General features: G+C 43.6%; 1 protein-coding gene across 1 annotated transcript; it reads left to right on the forward strand.

Moving 5' to 3' along the window:
• Positions 1-250: 250 nt before the first annotated feature.
• On the forward strand, positions 251-10,179 carry LOC310770952 (L-amino-acid oxidase-like; the record flags this gene model as incomplete). The annotated part of the gene is made up of 7 exons (XM_083663647.1): positions 251-306; positions 3,410-3,633; positions 4,484-4,596; positions 6,075-6,276; positions 7,154-7,222; positions 8,701-8,837; positions 9,372-10,179. Exons 1-7 carry the CDS (start codon positions 276-278, stop codon positions 10,177-10,179), a joined length of 1,584 nt encoding a protein of 527 aa, XP_083519773.1. The 5' UTR covers positions 251-275.
• Positions 10,180-18,576: the final 8,397 nt, after the last annotated feature.

Raw genomic sequence — 18,576 nt, forward strand, 5'->3', positions numbered from 1 at the left:
ATTACTGGGTAAATACCAGGTACATGTAATTACATATACATGTAATTGTAAGTTGTCTGGAAAATATCTAGTAAATACCGGGTAACTACCTGTATTTACCAAGTAATTACATGGTAATTACCGGACTGTAAATGGAAGGGTTACCCATAGTTTTACTCAGATTAAAGGAAACAGCTGATCTTTTGCATCCCTGTATTCATCTTGTGTATGTTTCTGTTCCTATTGTTCTCATTCACGCCACCAAAGAAGAAGGGAAGATACGGTTTCTTATTGAGATGGCCCCATATGTGATGCAATGGAAGTTATGTAAGTATTTTGTGGCAATATTATTTCATTCACTTTTACTTTCTTTGTTTATGTTTTTCTTTTTTCTAAGTAAAATATTGGAGGGATGTTTTAGAACTCCAAATTCTTACTCAAAAATGTAGAACTGTCTCACTCATGTATCGCATTGCCCTTGATAGCAGAAGTGTAGAGGGCTAGAGAACCCAACTTGTGAGCAGATGATTGCCGGTTTGAATTCACAGATCGGCCTCGATCAGGGATGCACAAACTCCGGCACGGGGGCCAATTGCGGCCTCAAGTCATTATGAGACTAAGCATAATTCATAGCAGTGATTGTCCGGCAGTGTGTGTGTGTGTGCGTGCGCTTGTGTGTGTGTGTGTGTGTGTGTGTGTGTGTGTGTGTGTGTGTGTGTGTGCGCGCTTGTGTGTGTGTGTGTGTGTGTGTGCGCTTGTCTGTGCGCTTGTGTGTGCGCTTGTGTGTGTGTGTGTGCGTGTGTGTGTGTGTGTGTGTGTGTGTGTGCGTCCGTGTGTGTGTGTGTGCATGTGCACGTGTGTGTTTGTTTAAATAACACATATGATGCGAGAAGCAGCTGGCCCCCAGGTATTTTCACTGTAATCTGGCCCCCATTCAAAAAAGTGTGGACACCCCTGGCGTAGCTAATCAGGATGAGGCAGGCAGTTGAATAGGTAATGTTCTCTTCTCTGTTAAAAAATCACTGAGATGCCCTTTAGCAAGGCATCAAACACCCAAGAGATGCAGGTGGGAGGCGGTCCATGGCCCTTTAGCAAGGCATCAAACACCCAAGAGATGCAGGTGGGAGGCGGTCCATGGCCCTTTAGCAAGGCATCAAACACCCAAGAGATGCAGGTGGGAGGCGGTCAATGGCCAACACACTGGTTGCAGCAGCTCCCAATGTGAATGTAGCCTATATATGGATGTGAAACAGGATGTTGCTCTTAGTGCAAGTGTCTTGAATTGCATGAGCTTTTAGTCTGCGTCTGCGGTTATGACTCATTGTAGATATGTGGTGATAGTACTTCTGCTTTTCAGTGTTACTGGTACAGTTGGGTGTTTGTTTATCATTACATGAAATGAAGAGATTGTATCTGGATATTTGTGAAATATTGTCCATAGAGACATCTAGAAAGTGGTCGTTGCTTGAGGGGGTTCCAGGGCTCCCTGGAACCCCCAAAAAGGGTAATAATTTATTTTCACAATAATTCCATCCATAAGTAGGCATACAATGACAGAATAGGATGACCATTGGTTTTGCACTTATACCTGTAATAAAACATCTAAAAGAAAAAAAAATCTTATCAGATGGGGGACCCATGTGACTAAATCTTACCAGATGGGGGTCCAGTCAGATTTGTCGATTTCAAATGACTGTAACAGCCAACACCTTGTGTCTAAATGAAGCATGGCGTTAGTTCCTGCAGGACACGGAGGTCATAGGCTGTACGCCCTGCAGCTGTAATCAGCTGATTGGATCAGAGTTTCAATAATGAGAGACTAGTAGAAAGTATAACAAGCTTTAATGATACAACAAATTAATTTTGGCGTATGACTCCATGATATGATGACGCTCTGCTGAGATGATGAGAGGGCGTCGTCAGTGAAGAATAGGATAGGAAATCCCCCATAGGGAATTCTTCAATCAGGAGTCATGACGATGGTGGTGGTCAGGGGAGGAGGTGGGGCAAAAACTGCTTCAGGATGATGATCAGCAACTGAGAATGACACATGGCACATACACAGCACATAGCAAACAGAGTAACACATGGACCCTGATATACTACGCTGATTAGGTGATTGGGATCAGCTGGAGAGGAATACCTTGGGCTGATTGGTTATTGCCACATGTGTGGTAAACTGTGAATGGATGAGGAGACACCATCAGAGAAAGGGGGCGAGCCCAACAATGAATGGGTTATACAACCTCAAAGAAAGGGGGCGTGCACTGTGATATGACGAGAGCTGGGCGTTGGCTGTTAAGTAGTCTTCATTATTGAAAATAGTCATCATTTAATCATTCACCAATCACATCCATTTCTCACAACAAGACGGCCCGTTTAAATATGGCTGCCTGCACTGGTCTTACTCTAATGCTGCCTCACACACCGCTGCTGCTGCTGCTGCTGCCAAGCTTGGCCTCCACCACCCCAGCCTCCACCTTTCTAAAGCTTGGCCTCCACCACCCCAGCCTCCACCTTTCTAAAGCTTGGCCTCCACCACCCCAGCCTCCACCTTTCTAAAGCTTGGCCTCCACCACCCCAGCCTCCACCTTTCTAAAGCGTGGCCTCCACCACACCAGCCTCCACCTTTCTAAAGCTTGGCCTCCACCACCCCAGCCTCCACCTTTCTAAAGCTTGGCCTCCACCACCCCAGCCTCCACCTTTCTAAAGCTTGGCCTCCACCACCCCAGCCTCCACCTTTCTAAAGCTTGGCCTCCACCACCCCAGCCTCCACCTTTCTAAAGCTTGGCCTCCACCACCCCAGCCTCCACCTTTCTAAAGCTTGGCCTCCACCACACCAGCCTCCACCTTTCTAAAGCTTGGCCTCCACCACCCCAGCCTCCACCTTTCTAAAGCTTGGCCTCCACCACCCCAGCCTCCACCTTTCTAAAGCTTGGCCTCCACCACCCCAGCCTCCACCTTTCTAAAGCTTGGCCTCCACCACCCCAGCCTCCACCTTTCTAAAGCTTGGCCTCCACCACACTTTACTTTACTTTTACTTTATTGGCAGACGCTTTTATCCAAAGCGACGTACAGAGATTATGTACAGCACAGCAATAAAAACAGATAGAAAAACAGTAAAAAACCAGCAGCAGACAAAATGTATAGACAGCAGTAATAAAAACAGATTCACAACACAATCAGATGAAACAAAATACAAAAGTGTATACAGAGAGGGGGGGGGACAATCTTTGCAATGGCATGATGAAGTTTCATAGCATCCAGGTAAAGAACAATGAAGTGACCCACTTGTAGTTCGACCTGATTCTGGCTCTTGGAGCCCTCGGCACTGTGAAAAACCTATAAAAGTAAGAGAATAGAGTTTGACTATTCTACTACTTGATATTTGAGTTCCCCTTTTGGAGTAATTTTATCTCTGTGTTTGTAGTTCCTCTCACTGTAGTAGTGCTCCTCATGATGCGGCGATGTGCCGGAGATGTTGCACTGAAGCACAGTCTGGCCGAATGCCTGGAGGACAAGGACTATGAGGAGCTGCTACAGACGGTACAGACAGGTCTTCCCCTCACAGAGAAGCCACAACGCGTTGTTATTGTCGGGGCAGGAATGGCTGGACTGACGGCTGCCAAGTTATTGCAAGATGCAGGCCACAAGGTACATGCAGCACTTCCTCACTTTAAAACTGGTGCTATTTTGGCAGCTCACGTCATTACCTATATTTCTTAATAAACAAACCAAAAAAATCAAATAAAGATTTTTAATTTGGGAACGAACTGCAACGATAGCATATTTAGTGTTATTATTAGAAGAAATAGTAGTAGTTGCATTATTAAGAATAGGACTATGCATGGAATTGTTTATGTTAATCCTTGTTTGTATTAGTTGCATTTAGATGGAGAGGAATGTTACATCATTCTGTCACTCCTCCAACATGGTGGTGTGTCCCTGGTAACATCTTAACATGTTAAAATGCCCCACTTTTAAAGTCGAGCTGTGTTCTCACTCCAGGCGTGGTAGTTTCTATCTGACCAAGGAGGCAAAAAAGAGTGATTGAAACAAATTGGAGTGTGGACGGAAACATCTGGTTACAGCCTGGGCCTTAACACGGTTTTGGTCTATATAGCTAATTTAACCTTTTCATAACAACTGTAGGCGGGTAATTTCTTATATAACTCACCCGTTTGGAGTAAAATAGATGATAGAAAAGGGGGTGATTGACAGGTCGCCTGTCCAGTGATCGCGCAGCTTGCCGATCACGGACCAATAGCAGGCGGAGCTGCGGCTCTGGGAAACCCCCATCTCACGTGAGCTGCGTAAGGACTCAACCCATTCCCTCCCTCTCGGCTGACGAAAAATCAAGATGGCGACGGCCACCGAGTCAACTCAAAGTGGGCGCCCAAAATCAATGGGATAGCTCTGTCCCTATTTTTGGGTCAGTGGTCACCACTCTCCAGACAAGTAAGTTACATTGTGACTTACCTGGATGTTGTGCCGTTTGAACAAGGTCACCATATTAGAGGCTGACGGTCGTGTTGGAGGCCGGGTGCACACCTACAGAAATCACCAAGAGGGCTGGTATGCTGACCTGGGGGCTATGAGGATCCCAAGTTATCACCGGTGAGTAAAACCTATCTCAAAGTAATAATCTCTGATATTTTCATATGAATAAACATCTGTTTTCATTCTCTCCATTTCCAATTGATATTACACAACAATGATCCAATATCCAGTTAGTGGAGGTATAAAGCACTTGCCGACCAGACACGGGTTCAATTCCCGGCACTGGCACATCCGGGTCGGTCAGATATTCCTACACAGACACAACTGGCCGTGTCTGCGGGTGGGAAGCCGGCGGGGTATGAGTCCTGCTCGCTGCACTAGCGCCTCCTCTGGTCGGTCGGGGGGTGCCTGTTCGGGGGGAGGGGAACTGAGGGGTATAGCGTGATCCTCCCACGCGCTATGTCCTGCCGGTGAAATTCCTCGCTGTCAGGTGAAAAGAAGCGGCTGGCGATTGCACATGTATCGGAGAAAGTGTGTGCTAGTCTACAACTGTCCCCAGATCGGCAGAGGGGGAGGAGCAACCACCGGGACAGCAGGAATTTGCCAAGTACAATTGAGGAGAAAAATGGGAGAGAAAAATCCATTAAAAAAGAGAGAGAGACAGGAAATACATGCACGGAGAGAGGAGGATGACATGTGACAAAGGTCCAGGGACATTGGATGTTTACACAGCGACAGATGCCCAGACATGGCTGACGCCGATTAATCAGCTGTATGTGTCAGCCCCCTAAGGCTTGTGCCCTATAGCATCCTACAATGGAGCTGATCTTTATGTCCAACCTGTTGTTAACCTCACACTTTACAGGGTGTCCGGGTAGTGTAGCGGTAGATTCCCAGCCAACCAACATGAGGGTCGCAGGTCCGCGGCCCCCGTGTTACCTCTGGCTTGGTCGGCCATCCAAACAGGCACGATTGGCTGTTTCTGCGCGTGTATGTGTCCTGGTCACTGCACTGGCACCTCCTCTGGTCGGTTGGGGCGCCTGCTCAGGGCGGAAGGGAAATGGTGGGAATAGCGTGATCATTCCACATGCTACGTCCTGCCAGTGAAGCTCCCCGCTGTCAGGTGAAAAGAAGCAGCTGGCAACTGCACATGTGTCGGAGGAAGCATGGTGCTAGTCTATGGCTCTCCCCAGATCGCACAGATCTGTAGAGAAGCAGCGGCCGGAGGAAATTGGCCAAGTACAATTGGTGAGAAAATAGGGGGGAAATCAGAAATAATAATAATAAAAACTTACACTTCATACTTTTTGTCCATAAGCATTCACTTTACCCCCTACACAAATCTTACAATTCGTCCCATGACATAAATGATTAGCCTGAGCCACTTGACAATAAATGGGACGACCCATTTATTGATACCAAAAAGCTAGGCTACACCTAGCACCATTAATTATCCTGTTCAATATCACCTCAACAGTACGCACTTACTGAGGACAAGGGGGAACATTTCTCGTTCACTGTCCCAGCCCAGATGTTTGCAGTCACTAACCTCACTAACCTCTGGCCTCTGGGCACATCACCTCTTGTCTCAACAGCATTGTCCGCTGGTTTGCTAAAGAACTGGGGATCAAGCTGAATAAATTCATCATGGAGGACAGAAACACCTTCTACCTGGTGAACGGGCTGCTGAGGAGGACGTACGCAGTGAAAGCCTTCCCTGACATCCTGAAATACAACCTGCCGGAGAGCGAGAAGGGGCGGTCAGCCGACGAGCTGTTACAGCAGGCTTTGCAGAAGGTTCGAGAAAGAGGGAGGGGTGAAGATGATTGTGTCTGTGTGTGTGTGTGTGTGTGTGTGTGTGTGTGTGTGTGTGTTGTGTGTGTGAGAGAGAGAGAGAGAGAGAGAGAGAGAGAGAGAGAATTGGAGTGTGGGTATAGTGGTTTGAAAGAATCCATGAACAACCTTTTGACCATTCAAACTGTTCTTGAGCAAGATACTGAACCTGTTCATTCAGACACTCTGAAGATACTGAACCTGTTCATTCATAGAAACTCTGAAGATACTGAACCTGTTCATTCATAGACACTCTGAAGATACTGAACCTGTTCATTCATAAGACACTCTGAAGATACTGAACCTGTTCATTCATAGAAACTCTGAAGATACAGAACCTGTTCATTCATAGACACTCTGAAGATACTGAACCTGTTCATTCATAGACACTCTGAAGATACTGAACCTGTTCATTCATAGACACTCTGAAGATACTGAACCTGTTCATTCATAGACACTCTGAAGATACTGAACCTGTTCATTCATAAGACACTCTGAAGATACTGAACCTGTTCATTCATAAGACACTCTGAAGATACTGAACCTGTTCATTCATAAGACACTCTGAAGATACTGAACCTGTTCATTCATAGACACTCTGAAGATACTGAACCTGTTCATTCATAGACACTCTGAAGATACTGAACCTGTTCATTCATAAGACACTCTGAAGATACTGAACCTGTTCATTCATAAGACACTCTGGATAAGAGAATCAGTGCCTAACATCTAAAATGGGTTTAATGGATTAGACCCATAGGCGATTGGAGCTGATGGGTCATTATGTGTAAACCGAACACCACTGAAAATGATCTTAATATACAAATGATATTTTTTGCAGGTGAAAGATGAAATGATGGCACATGGCTGCTATGCTGCATTGAAAAAATATGACCGCTATTCTGTGAAGGTAAAGCAATGCCTTAATGGATAAGAACCTGCTTTCTATGTCTCTTGTAAAATGTATTTTTCCATTTTATTTTTCACTATACTCCATTATACGTAATAGTGTTCCATTGATGATCAGCATAGTGTAACTTTGACAGTTGCGGATTGGTTGCTTGTAATGTTTTTTAATCTGCATGTTAAAATCTAGACGTAACTTTTATCCTCGGAAATCACAAAATGTGACTACAATAGAAAAAGGATCCTCTCTCTGTAGATTGGCCCAGATGAAACTTAGGTCACAGGCAGGATTTTTTTTTAGCCGCATAGGAAATTATGAATTGAGGAAAATCTTCTTGCTGCAAAGGAAGTGATTAATCAAAAGTAAAGTGCAAAAATTACGAATTACTTTAGTACTAACTGCTAAAGTACTTAAATAATGTGCTAAATACAAGTGCCTCCTAAACGAGGAAACCACTCTGTCCAGAGAATGCTGGACTCACCAACGATTGGCAACTCTCTCCACCACTTCTACCCCAGCAGACACTAAGAAGAACACATTTAGTTTACAAACAACATCATATTACGTTACAATGTAACGTGATGTTACAATGTAACGTGATTTGATGTAACGGTTACATGATTTACGGCTTTTGAAGTCAGTCAAACAAGCAGTCATTGCTATTTGGGGCCACCAATGTACAAGGTTTCCTATAGTGCAGCATCATCACGGCTCACCAATTATTATTTTTTTATTCATTTTTTTTACTTTGCCATGTTTATTTTATTTTATTTTATCTCAAGCCTTTTCAGTCTGGAAAGTCTTAAAAGGATGGCTTTACCGATAATCAACCCACTTTGTATCATTATAATCTCAGTAATATAAGCACATGGGCAGTGTTTACCTTCTCTCTGTTTTCCTCACAGAGTGCTCCCATTTCCTCCTCTGGCAAAGCGCTCCGTTGTGACGCGCTTTACGTCACAACGGCGCTGCGGTCGGAAGTTCTGCTCGAGACTCGGAATCTGCTCCGAGGGCGGCTGTTATTGGGTTTTTTTCTCTTTTAAGTATGCGCATGGAGGATCACATGGAGAATGTAATTGCCATTACATGCTGACGAAGGGCTTGGGCCCGAAACGTCCATTGTGTTGGCATTAAATCTTTAAACTTGGAGTGCTGTCCTTTTCGTTTTTTGAATTAGACTTTGTTTTTGGGGATCCAGCACCCAGTTTACATAGCCTGCTACTAAGTAAGGAGTTGAGCGCGTTATCTTCGATTTTCTACTAATCCCATGGAGAGCCTTAACGAGCCTTAATGACTTGCATGGTGGGGGCGGAGTTTCTGCAGGAAAACAGAGAGAGAAGGTAAACACATGCCCATGTGCTTGTAAGATGATTAATGATACAAAGTGGGTTGGTTATCAGTAAAGCCATCCTTTAAATACAAATGTATTTAAGAGCATTCCATGGCACGATGTGGAAAACATTTGTTTTTTTCCCCCACAGGAGTATCTGATAGAAGTAGGTGGTCTGAGTCGAGAGGCGATAAGGATGATTGGAGACCTGCTGAATGAAAACAGCCTCCTGTACACGGCGCTCTCCGAGATGATCTACGACCAGTCCGACGTCAACGATGATGTCAAGTAAGAGCAAAAATCCCTTGCGGGTGCAGGCGGCGTAAAAATGCCAAAGACAAAAATGGCAGACAACATAGCCAAAAAGTGATTGAAATAAAAACATTGACAGAACTCACCGTTTTTAACACACAAGCAAAACAATGGCTGAAACTGAAACAAGCCTGTGAACATTGACTTTTAGTATTGTACTATTTTAGTTTTCTGTCCTTATCCGTTTTGTGTTTTTGCTTTTTGTTTTTGTCTTTATTTTGTTCTGTTTTATATGGTTCGTTTTTAACGTTTTGGTACTGTTTTAATTGTTCTCTTGAACTTTTGTTTTAATAGTAAAGGCCTAACCAGGGACAGGGGTTGCAAATTAGCCTTGGCTAGAAACCTGTATGCATGACATCTGTTTTGTAGGTCATATGAAATAATGTTCAATGCATTTGTCCCTGTTCAATAAACCAAAAAAAAAAGTAAAAAAAAGAAAAGAAAAAAAGACATTGCACATCTCTCTATGCATGTATACAACAATCGTAATTTGTCTTCTTGTCTTTTAAGTTACGATGAAGTGACCGGCGGCACAGATCTCATCCCCCAAGCGTTTCTCAGCGTCCTCCAATGCACCATCCACCTCCACTCTAAGGTCAAACGCATCAGCCGATCAGAGAAAGGTGTCATCATATCGTATCAGGAGGGCAACCAATCCTCTTTGACCCACCTGGCTGCCGACACTGTCCTGGTAACTACCACAGCCAAGGCGGCCCTCTTCGTCGACTTCCAGCCCCCTCTCTGCGCCCACAAGATGGAGGCCCTGAGATCGGTCCACTATGACAGCTCCACCAAAGTCATCCTCACCTTCAGCAAGAGGTTCTGGGAGAAGGACGGCATCAAAGGAGGGAAGAGCATCACCGACCGGCCCTCCCGTTACATCTACTACCCCAGCCACAGTTTCCCAAAAAACAAGAGCGTAGGCGTGCTCCTGGCTTCCTACACCTGGTCTGATGACGCCCACCTCTTCGAAGGCGCGAGCGACGAAGACCTGAAAGAGCTGGTCCTGAAAGATTTGGTGCTGATCCACGGCGAGCAGGTCAGGTCTCTCTGCACAGGGGTTGTGGTGAAGCAGTGGGGCGTGGATCCTTACAGCCTGGGTGCGTTTGCTCTCTTCACTCCCTACCAACACTTGGATTATGCTAAGGAGCTCTTCCAAAGTGAGGGTAGGGTGCACTTTGCTGGCGAACACACGGCCTTACCTCACGCTTGGATCGAGACAGCAATGAAATCCGCAATCAGGGCTGCCAAGAACATCAACAACGTGAAACCTTTGAACACTGACTGGCCTGGAACTCAGGGCAGAGAAGAGCTCTAGAGCAGCGTTTCTCAACTGGTGGGTCGCGGGGCCGTTTTGATTGGGTCGCGGACATTGGCCCAAAAAAAAAAAAAAAAAAAAAAAAAAAAAAAAATCATATTTCATTTGAGTTAAATTCCGATTATTGAAACTGGATTAGCCTGACCAGTTTTACTTGTTTAACAAGGTGAAGCATATGCTCTGCCTGTAATTCAAGAGAAGTCTGCCTTTTCATTTCATATTTAATTTTAGTTCAATTCAGATGATTGAAACTGGATTAGCATGGCCCCAGTTTAATTAAAAGTTATGACCAGTTTAACTAAAAAGCATATAGACTGCCTGTGATTCAAGAAAAGTCTGCTATGTTTTTAACTGTGTTTTAACTTGTGTTTTAATTTGTTCTAAGTAACTTTGTATTTATTTTATCCCCTACCCCCCATCCCTCAAAAGGCTGTGTCTTCTGCCAGGTCGCCATTGTAAATAAGAATTTGTTCTTAATGACTTGCCTGGTTAAATAAAGGTTAAATAAAATAAAATAAACATATTTTGAGAGACAAGAGGGCCGCTTAAGATCGGTCAAAGGGCCGCATCTGGCCCCCGGGCCGGACTTTGGACATGCCTGGGTGTTACTTTGTCTACTGCCTCAAAATACTGCAGTTTAACCGTTTCAGTTATGATGTGAGTGTTTTCTGTTTGTCTGTTGTGTTGTATATTTTGCATAGTTATGTTTTTGTGCCTGTGTGAAAGTCAGTTTACCGCTACAGAACAGTAGGCTACAGTACAGTACACTATAGCCATGTTCGGAATGGTTCACTCATTCACTCACTATTCCCCATGTAGTTTTTTTATCATATACTATGATCAAATGAGTTTCGGACACTACCCTTTCTGTCCAGTTGTATTACACTCGATTCTCTACCGAGCTCTCCAGCAGATATAATGTCCTCAAGGTAGTATTGATGTTGCATATTTTGACGCTAAATCCCAAATAAATTGTTGAAATTCTAATTACGTGCATGTGTGGTTTTGTCAACTATGGTGCTCTCTCCTAATAGCAAGCTGTAAAGTTGCACAATAAGCTTGTGCTTGTCAAGTAGATAATGTAGCTCACAAGCTAGCGACAAAACACCAGCTTTCATATACGTTGTGGCTAAAACAGTTCTCTAACAAAGATTATTCTTGCAGCTGTTTTGGTGCTTCAGGATCAACTCCTGCTTTTCAGGCACAAACAAAGGCGAACTCAGACTCGCAATAGTCAAAGACGTCTTTTGTTGATTCGCCGACGCTGTTAAATAGTAAATAAACAGACCAACTCCTAATAGTTGTGGGGCGGCTGTAGCTCAGGAGGTAGAGCGGGTTGTCCACTAATCGCTTTGGATCAAGGAGGACGGTGGTTCGATTCCCGCCTCCTCCAGTCTGCATGTCGAAGTGTCCTTGGGCAAGACACTAGTCTCTTAGAACAGACGAGTTGGCTTCCGCAATTTTCAAATGCTTCCGCCATACCGTCTGTACTTCGTGGGGGAGAATCATGCACCAACCGGAATGGGAAGCAGAAAGGCAGGTCTTCTGCGCATTAGTCCAATCAGAATCCAATATGCCGGCAGAAAGGCAGGTCTTCCGCTCATTAGTCCAATCAGAATCCAATATGCCGCATTCGCGTGTCGTGATTGGTCGGATTCCGTAGAACTTCCTTCCAGTCTGAAGGTTTTTTTCCCAACTTCCTTGTGCATGTTCTGGGGGTGTAACGTACAGACTGTATATAGCTGCATTCGCCGGATGTAGATGATACAGTCTGTTTTAAGAGACTAGCAAGACACTGAACCCCAAATTGCTCCCGATGGTGTGTAGGCACCCTGCGTGGCAGCCTGCCGCCATCGGTGTATGAATGGGTGAATGTAGACTACCTACTGATTGTAAAGCGCTTTGGATAAAAGCGCTATATAAATGCAGGCCATTTACCATTTACCATTTAATAGTATTAGCATGTTATATATGTTAGCTATCTTTAAGGCAGAGGTTCTCAAGTGTTTGTCAGCCAAGGACCCCTTACAAGATAGAAAATATACCGGGGACCCCCTCATTCTCATTTGTGATTTTGGGCTCAGCTGTTTCCACGGTAACCTGCTTGACTTTTAAATTGATAGGTTTGTTAGATTAGAATGTAATCCATGAACCATGTTAGATTTAAAGCATAAAATATTTCCATTGAACTATGAAGCTTTTGCAAAAGAAAAAAACGTTTTGCGGACCTTGCAAAGTGCCACGGACCCCTGGTCCCCGGACCACCATTTGAGAACCAATGGTTAAGTTTAAGGTACCCTACTGGCTTTCTGGGTAGTTTGATTTGATTTGATTTATTTGACACATTTTCATAAAAAACTTTACAAAAGTAAGGTGTAATAAAAAAAACAGTCAAGGATTACATAAAAAAGCTTCTGCTTATTTCCATTATGGTCCTTGTTGGTAAAGGGGAAAGGGGAGGAGGGAGGCACAGATGTACTCAGACAACATAAGTTCAACACAATTCACTGGCAACACATAACATACATTAATCAAAACAACTACCTTAAAACAGACCCCAGCCTATAATGTCCCCCACTGAGCCATTTTTTCACATTTGTCTTAAATCTGCTTAAGTTACTCACTAATTTTATCTCTGTTGGTAAGCTGTTCCAGAGTACTGCAGCAGAGTAGACAAAGGAGAGTTGGGTATAATGTTCATGAAGACCAGTCAAGTAACTTTCAGTGTTAATTTACATTAGTTGAATATAAAGGAAACAGGTATATCACATTGGTAAACAATACTGTAGTCCAGCTAGTGGTTTCAAGCTTTTTCATGTCAAGGACCCCGAAACTGACACAAATTAGTCCATGGGGACGCCCTCAAGGACCCTACTTTGAGAACCATTGCTATAGTCTACTTTATTAGTGTTCCATTTACCCCTGTGATAGACACCAGCTAAATTGTGACAGTTGTGTTTAATTATGTTTTACTTTAATTTGTTCAAAGAAATAAGCAACCTATCTATGATATACTCTTACATAATAAAAAAAAAATGACACTCTCTCCAACTATTATTTAATCACTTTCTGACTTCTCATTCATTTGGTTTGAGGTATGTTGTGGACTCAAATCAACTCTCAATAACTGTCAAAGCAAATCCAAAACGGTTTACAGTTTTCTGATATGTGTGAGATTATGTGCAAAATAAATCACAATTGTTAGAGTGTCCCGTTAACAATTTTTCATACACAAAATCAAAACAAACAAATTGTTGCCATTCAGGAATCAATGCTTTATTTTGGTGCTGAGTGTGTGTGAGTAAGAGACAGTAACAGTGAACAGACATGACAGGTAGTAAATACAGAGAACAGGCAAGTGACACAGAACTGCATCGATATTTTAAGAGTTCTACTTCAAAGCCATAAAAATCAATTTTGGGGGAAAGAATCACCACCAGAAGTTCAATGTTTAATATCCCTTAATAGGCTATCTTTCAATAATCTTTACGACTAAAAGGCTAAAAGTAATCTTGTGTAAGAAATTACTGTTCTATAGTCATTTCTTGCAGCCCTGGGGCAAAATGCGGCCCCAGGGCCGGACTCAAAGAAAAACAAAACAACCCGCAAAAACTCAATAAAAGGCAGAATTATGTTAATAAATCTCATCTGCTACAGCCATTGGATTTGTATCACTATTATATCAGGAGATTAACAAGAAATTACTTGACTCCCGTGAAAATCAGGAGTGTTGGCATGTATAATCTCCAATGTGTGGCCCTTCGCTTAATTGCCCACCCCTGCGCTACACCTATATACTTGAACGTCAGCTTGATGGGCGGGACGCAGGGGAGTGGGAGTCCCCAGCAAAATTAGTAAATTGTGTGATTTCCCTAGGATTTCAATGACTAGAAGTTAGCCCAAGGAGAGAATGTAGTGCATACTTGGTGTCATAGCTTTCACTCTCTCCTGTTGTCTCTCCATCTACATTATATTATACTTGCGCTCTTCACGTCAGCTCTGTCAAGTCACATTTTTGGGGAGCTGAACGCCAGCTGCGCAGCGTATGTGCCGAGGGCTTTGAAGTAGCATATTTTCCACAATACTTCAATGTTTGGGTCAGCCAAAGAGTATTTTGTAATGTGTGCTGAGGAATTTCCAACTTGAGGAAATTTTGAGCAAATGTATTTTGCTTAATGCTTATTAGTCCGGGAGCCAAAGGCTGTTTTTTTGATGAACCTTGTTTCGTCTGATAAAGTTTTTTTCTCTGCTGATTCTTGTAGTTTGGGGGTACCTATTCAAAATACAGGAGGGTGCCCGGTGAGCACCCTTGAGCATTTTTAGATATTAACCCCTTAAGTGCCAAAATCCCATACAAATAGGGATTTATGATATTTCATGCAAAATACTCAAATCAAATGCATCAAATTTGCTTTCTCCAATGTTTATTCATAAAGGAGCAAGGAGGTCATGTATAATGTAGCCTATTTGATTAACCCACCATGTGCCCCCCCCCCCCCCCCCACCCCCAATAAAAACATGAAATTAGCAGAGGACTTTTAGTCTGATAAATCACTCCTAGGTGTTGAAGCGAGTCAGACCCTTCTCCCCCACTCCCCTCTCTCTGGCACTGTGTGTGTGTGTGTGCGTGCATGTGCGCATGTTTCACCGGCTTTGAGCCGTGGCACTTTCTGTCTCCACTCTCAATTCCTTGTACAGCCGGGGGGGAGGGTTCTAGGTGCACTGTTCAAATCCTGTGCACACACCTTGGCAGGGGAGTTTCTAGGGAGTGGCCAGGGGTGGCACAGGCCACCCCTTAAATCTAATTGGCCACCCCAAAATCCTGAGGGTGCTGGCATCTATGGCCAACAATACTGTCTTTCAGAGGCTGTAGCGGGCTAATTGTTAAGCTAAGCTAGAGTGATGTTAGGCTAAATTTTGGTGAGGGAAAACCTTTCTACATCCTTCCTAAATGCCGCAATCAGTGCCACCCTTGCTTGAGTCTGTGCCCCACCTGGGCCACCCCACTCAAAATGGTTGGGACACTGCATCTCGGCTCAGACACATCTCGCCTCAAACAGACACACATGTCACTTATAGATGTGGTTGCGCTGTTTAAAGCGTCTTGGGGGTATGCACGCATTGATGAGTTTTGTTGGGGCTTTATGCTCACTGATGGCTGATAGTGGGCTCTCTGGAGTTCCGGTAAGACATTTCCAGAAAGCAAATGACCTGATGAGAGCCTTCAGAGGATCAGATTGTGAGTCAGACCAGAACAGACAAACTTTGGGTTTAGGTCTTGGTGAAACCAATGATGCTGATGCTGATGTCATACATCTGGGCTGAACGTGAGGGGGACTTGCTTCTTCATCTGACCACATTCCAGAAGATGCTTACCTACTACTTTGCAGCTGGCCATGTCAACCATGTCTGGTATGGCCTCTACTATCTTCGTTCAATGGAGAAGCTTCCTCCACAAAATAATTTTCTCCAGGGGCAGCATGTGATGTGACACATTAGTGGAATATGGAATGGCCTGTGGATCAACCAGTTCATAACCACTTTCATGAGGTACGGCCACAGTGATGGAGGGATCATTGGAATAACCATGAAGCCAGAGGCACTGAAGATCTGGGCCCTGAGCCACCACATACTGTATGCTGCAAGATTGAGTCAGACATGAAGGAGATGGAAGAGGATGAGACAGATACAAAGGTTAATCTCTATCACAAGGAGGAGGCTAAAGCCATGGGTTAAGCAGATGCCAAAGTCAAGGGCAGGACTGGACTTTGTCAGAAACTGGAAAGCTGCCTCCATCCATTGGATCCCAACGAACATCCAGGGGCAAAAGCATCGTGAACATCAAGATCACCCCACCAGTGACAGTGCCGTAATGATTGGGGAGGCAATGTTAGAAGATTTTGAGAAGACTTGGGCAGAGGGATTTTACAAAACCATCTCAAACAAAGTAAAGACAATGACAACAACCAAATCAATCCAAGTTGACAACTCCACAATTTATGACAATTCATGACCTTAATGCCATCGATTCAACGGTATAATCACACTGTTACTGGGAGGATGAGGACGGAATGCAAATTTGTAAATCCAAGTCTACACTGAAGAAGTCATTCCAAGTCAAAATATCCAGGAGGAATGCCAGTGTCATTGATGGATCAGCCCTTCTTTGGACATCCACTGGCCAGCTGATGGCACCATAGTCGATTTCATCAAAAATGATAAGACACGGCTGAATTCATACCTATCAGACAGTGATGCCTACCTCATCTTCGCCAGCTACTCTGATTACAGAACTGTATCAAGTCCATCACCCGAGATGTCACAGAGACAGGGGTCAGCTAGAAACACCATCTCTTAGCTCTTATGTGAGGAACTGACCCAGGAAGGATCAGCTTTTCCATCTACAGAGGACAACAAACACAAGTTGGTGGTGACAGGGGAGGAGCCATGCCCCATTGAGATCAGGTTGGAAGAAAGAAGGAGCCAATATGATCTCAACAGGAAGAAACTGACACATTGTCCAAAAGGTCCTGAGGTGTGCTGGAGAAGCCCATCAAATCTCAGTGGTTTCTGAGGACACAGATGTGTTCATCCTACTCCTTCACCATTACCATCAGGAAGGACTGGATGTACACCACACATCATGGAATTGCCCCACAAGGAAAGGGCAATAGTGGACATCAAGTCAACACTGGCCAAGCATTCACAAATTGTGAAGAACCTTTTACCAGCCCATGCCATATTGGGATGTGACACTGTAGCGTCTTACTATGGGTTGGGAAAAGGCTCTGTCATTAGCAATGTGGGTGCACCGTTCCAGCAGGTCCCCGACCAAGCCACTGCCGTCATCTCAGCCTGTTCTGGTATAAATGAGAGCACAGACATGTCACACACAAGGCTACTTGTCTGGGAGGAAAAGAAAGGGAAAGGACATGTCTGCTCCAAACTTAGCTGCTTTACCGCCAGCGAATGAAGCATTCATTCATTCATTAAGAGGGCCCACTTTCAAGCAATATATTGAAATATCAATGTAAATCTGCCACTAGCATTGAACACTGAGGAATTTTGATGGAAAAAAAGACACATGCAACAGGTCACTGAGCCCAACCACTCTACCGGAAGATTGCAAACTTGTCCCAGACTACATTTTGGAGATGATCAGGTGTGGATCAACTGTGGAGTGCCTGGTTTGCCATGCACAATGTTCTGTGCATGTTTCAGGGTAGGACGCTCAAGATCCAAATAGGCTTAACTACCATCAGACCATCAGCAGCAAAATGTGCCCTTCACACCTCCCAATGTGTATCATCTACTCTGAATCTCTACATGCCAATGAGCAAAGGCTCAATGGATGTTCTCATCCAGCACAACCCCTATAGTCATAAACAGTTGGTTTTGCTGGCACGGCCTAAAAGGGTTAATATTATTTAATGTGGAATGAGATACATTGTACATGACCTCCTTTATGAATAGACATTGGAGAAAACAAATTGGATGCATTTGATTTGAGTATTTTGCATGAAATCCCATAAATCCCTAATTTTCTGGAATTTTGGCACTTAAGGGGTTAATATCTGAAAATGCTCAAGGGTACTGACCGGGCACCCTCCTGTATTTTGAATAGATACCCCCAAACTACAAGAATCAGCAGAGAAAAAAACTTTATCCGACGAAGCGAGGTTCAACCCCACGGCTCCCGGACTATATGTTATAGGTGGCAGTGATGCATTTAATTTGTGTTTTCTTTTTTTTTCAAAAAACTGGCTGAAACCAGAACTACCACAAATTACGAAATGGAAGAATACAATTAGCGACATTTATAAAATGGAGAGGATTAATCATAACATTAGAAATCTAACGGAACTGTTTGAGACAAGATGGAATATAATAAAAAGAGGGGATATAGAAATATAGAAAAACGCATATTTTAAGATGCTCCCCGAGTGAAACCCAACTATGTACCATTTCTTTCTTTTTTTTTTGTTTTGTTTTGTCCTTTTCTTTTTCTGTGTTTACTTTGCTATATATATATATAGATATATAGGTGTGTGTGCAGGGTGGATGAATGTGGGTCCGTGAGGAGGTGGAAACGTATGTATGTACTGTGTATGTATGGAGGTGGCATGTGTGTGTATGGATGGATAGTTGTGTATATGGGTGTGACTGTATATGTATGTAAGAATGAGGACACTAACCATATGACCTACAGTAATGTAAGAGTGCATCTAGGTGATAACACTTGTAAAATAGTAAGTAGATATGTATTCTACAATGTCCTATACATATAAAAATGAGGACCTATGTGAGTATGTGTATGTATGTATATAGGTATGCACACATTAATGTATGTTTCTTGTTTTGTTTTTTCGTTTTGATTGCTTAAATTTTTGTTTTTTT

Source organism: Poromitra crassiceps, assembly GCF_964638095.1.
Source record: "Poromitra crassiceps genome assembly, contig: HAP1_SCAFFOLD_276, whole genome shotgun sequence".
In the NCBI taxonomy this organism is placed as follows: Eukaryota; Metazoa; Chordata; class Actinopteri; order Beryciformes; family Melamphaidae; genus Poromitra; species Poromitra crassiceps.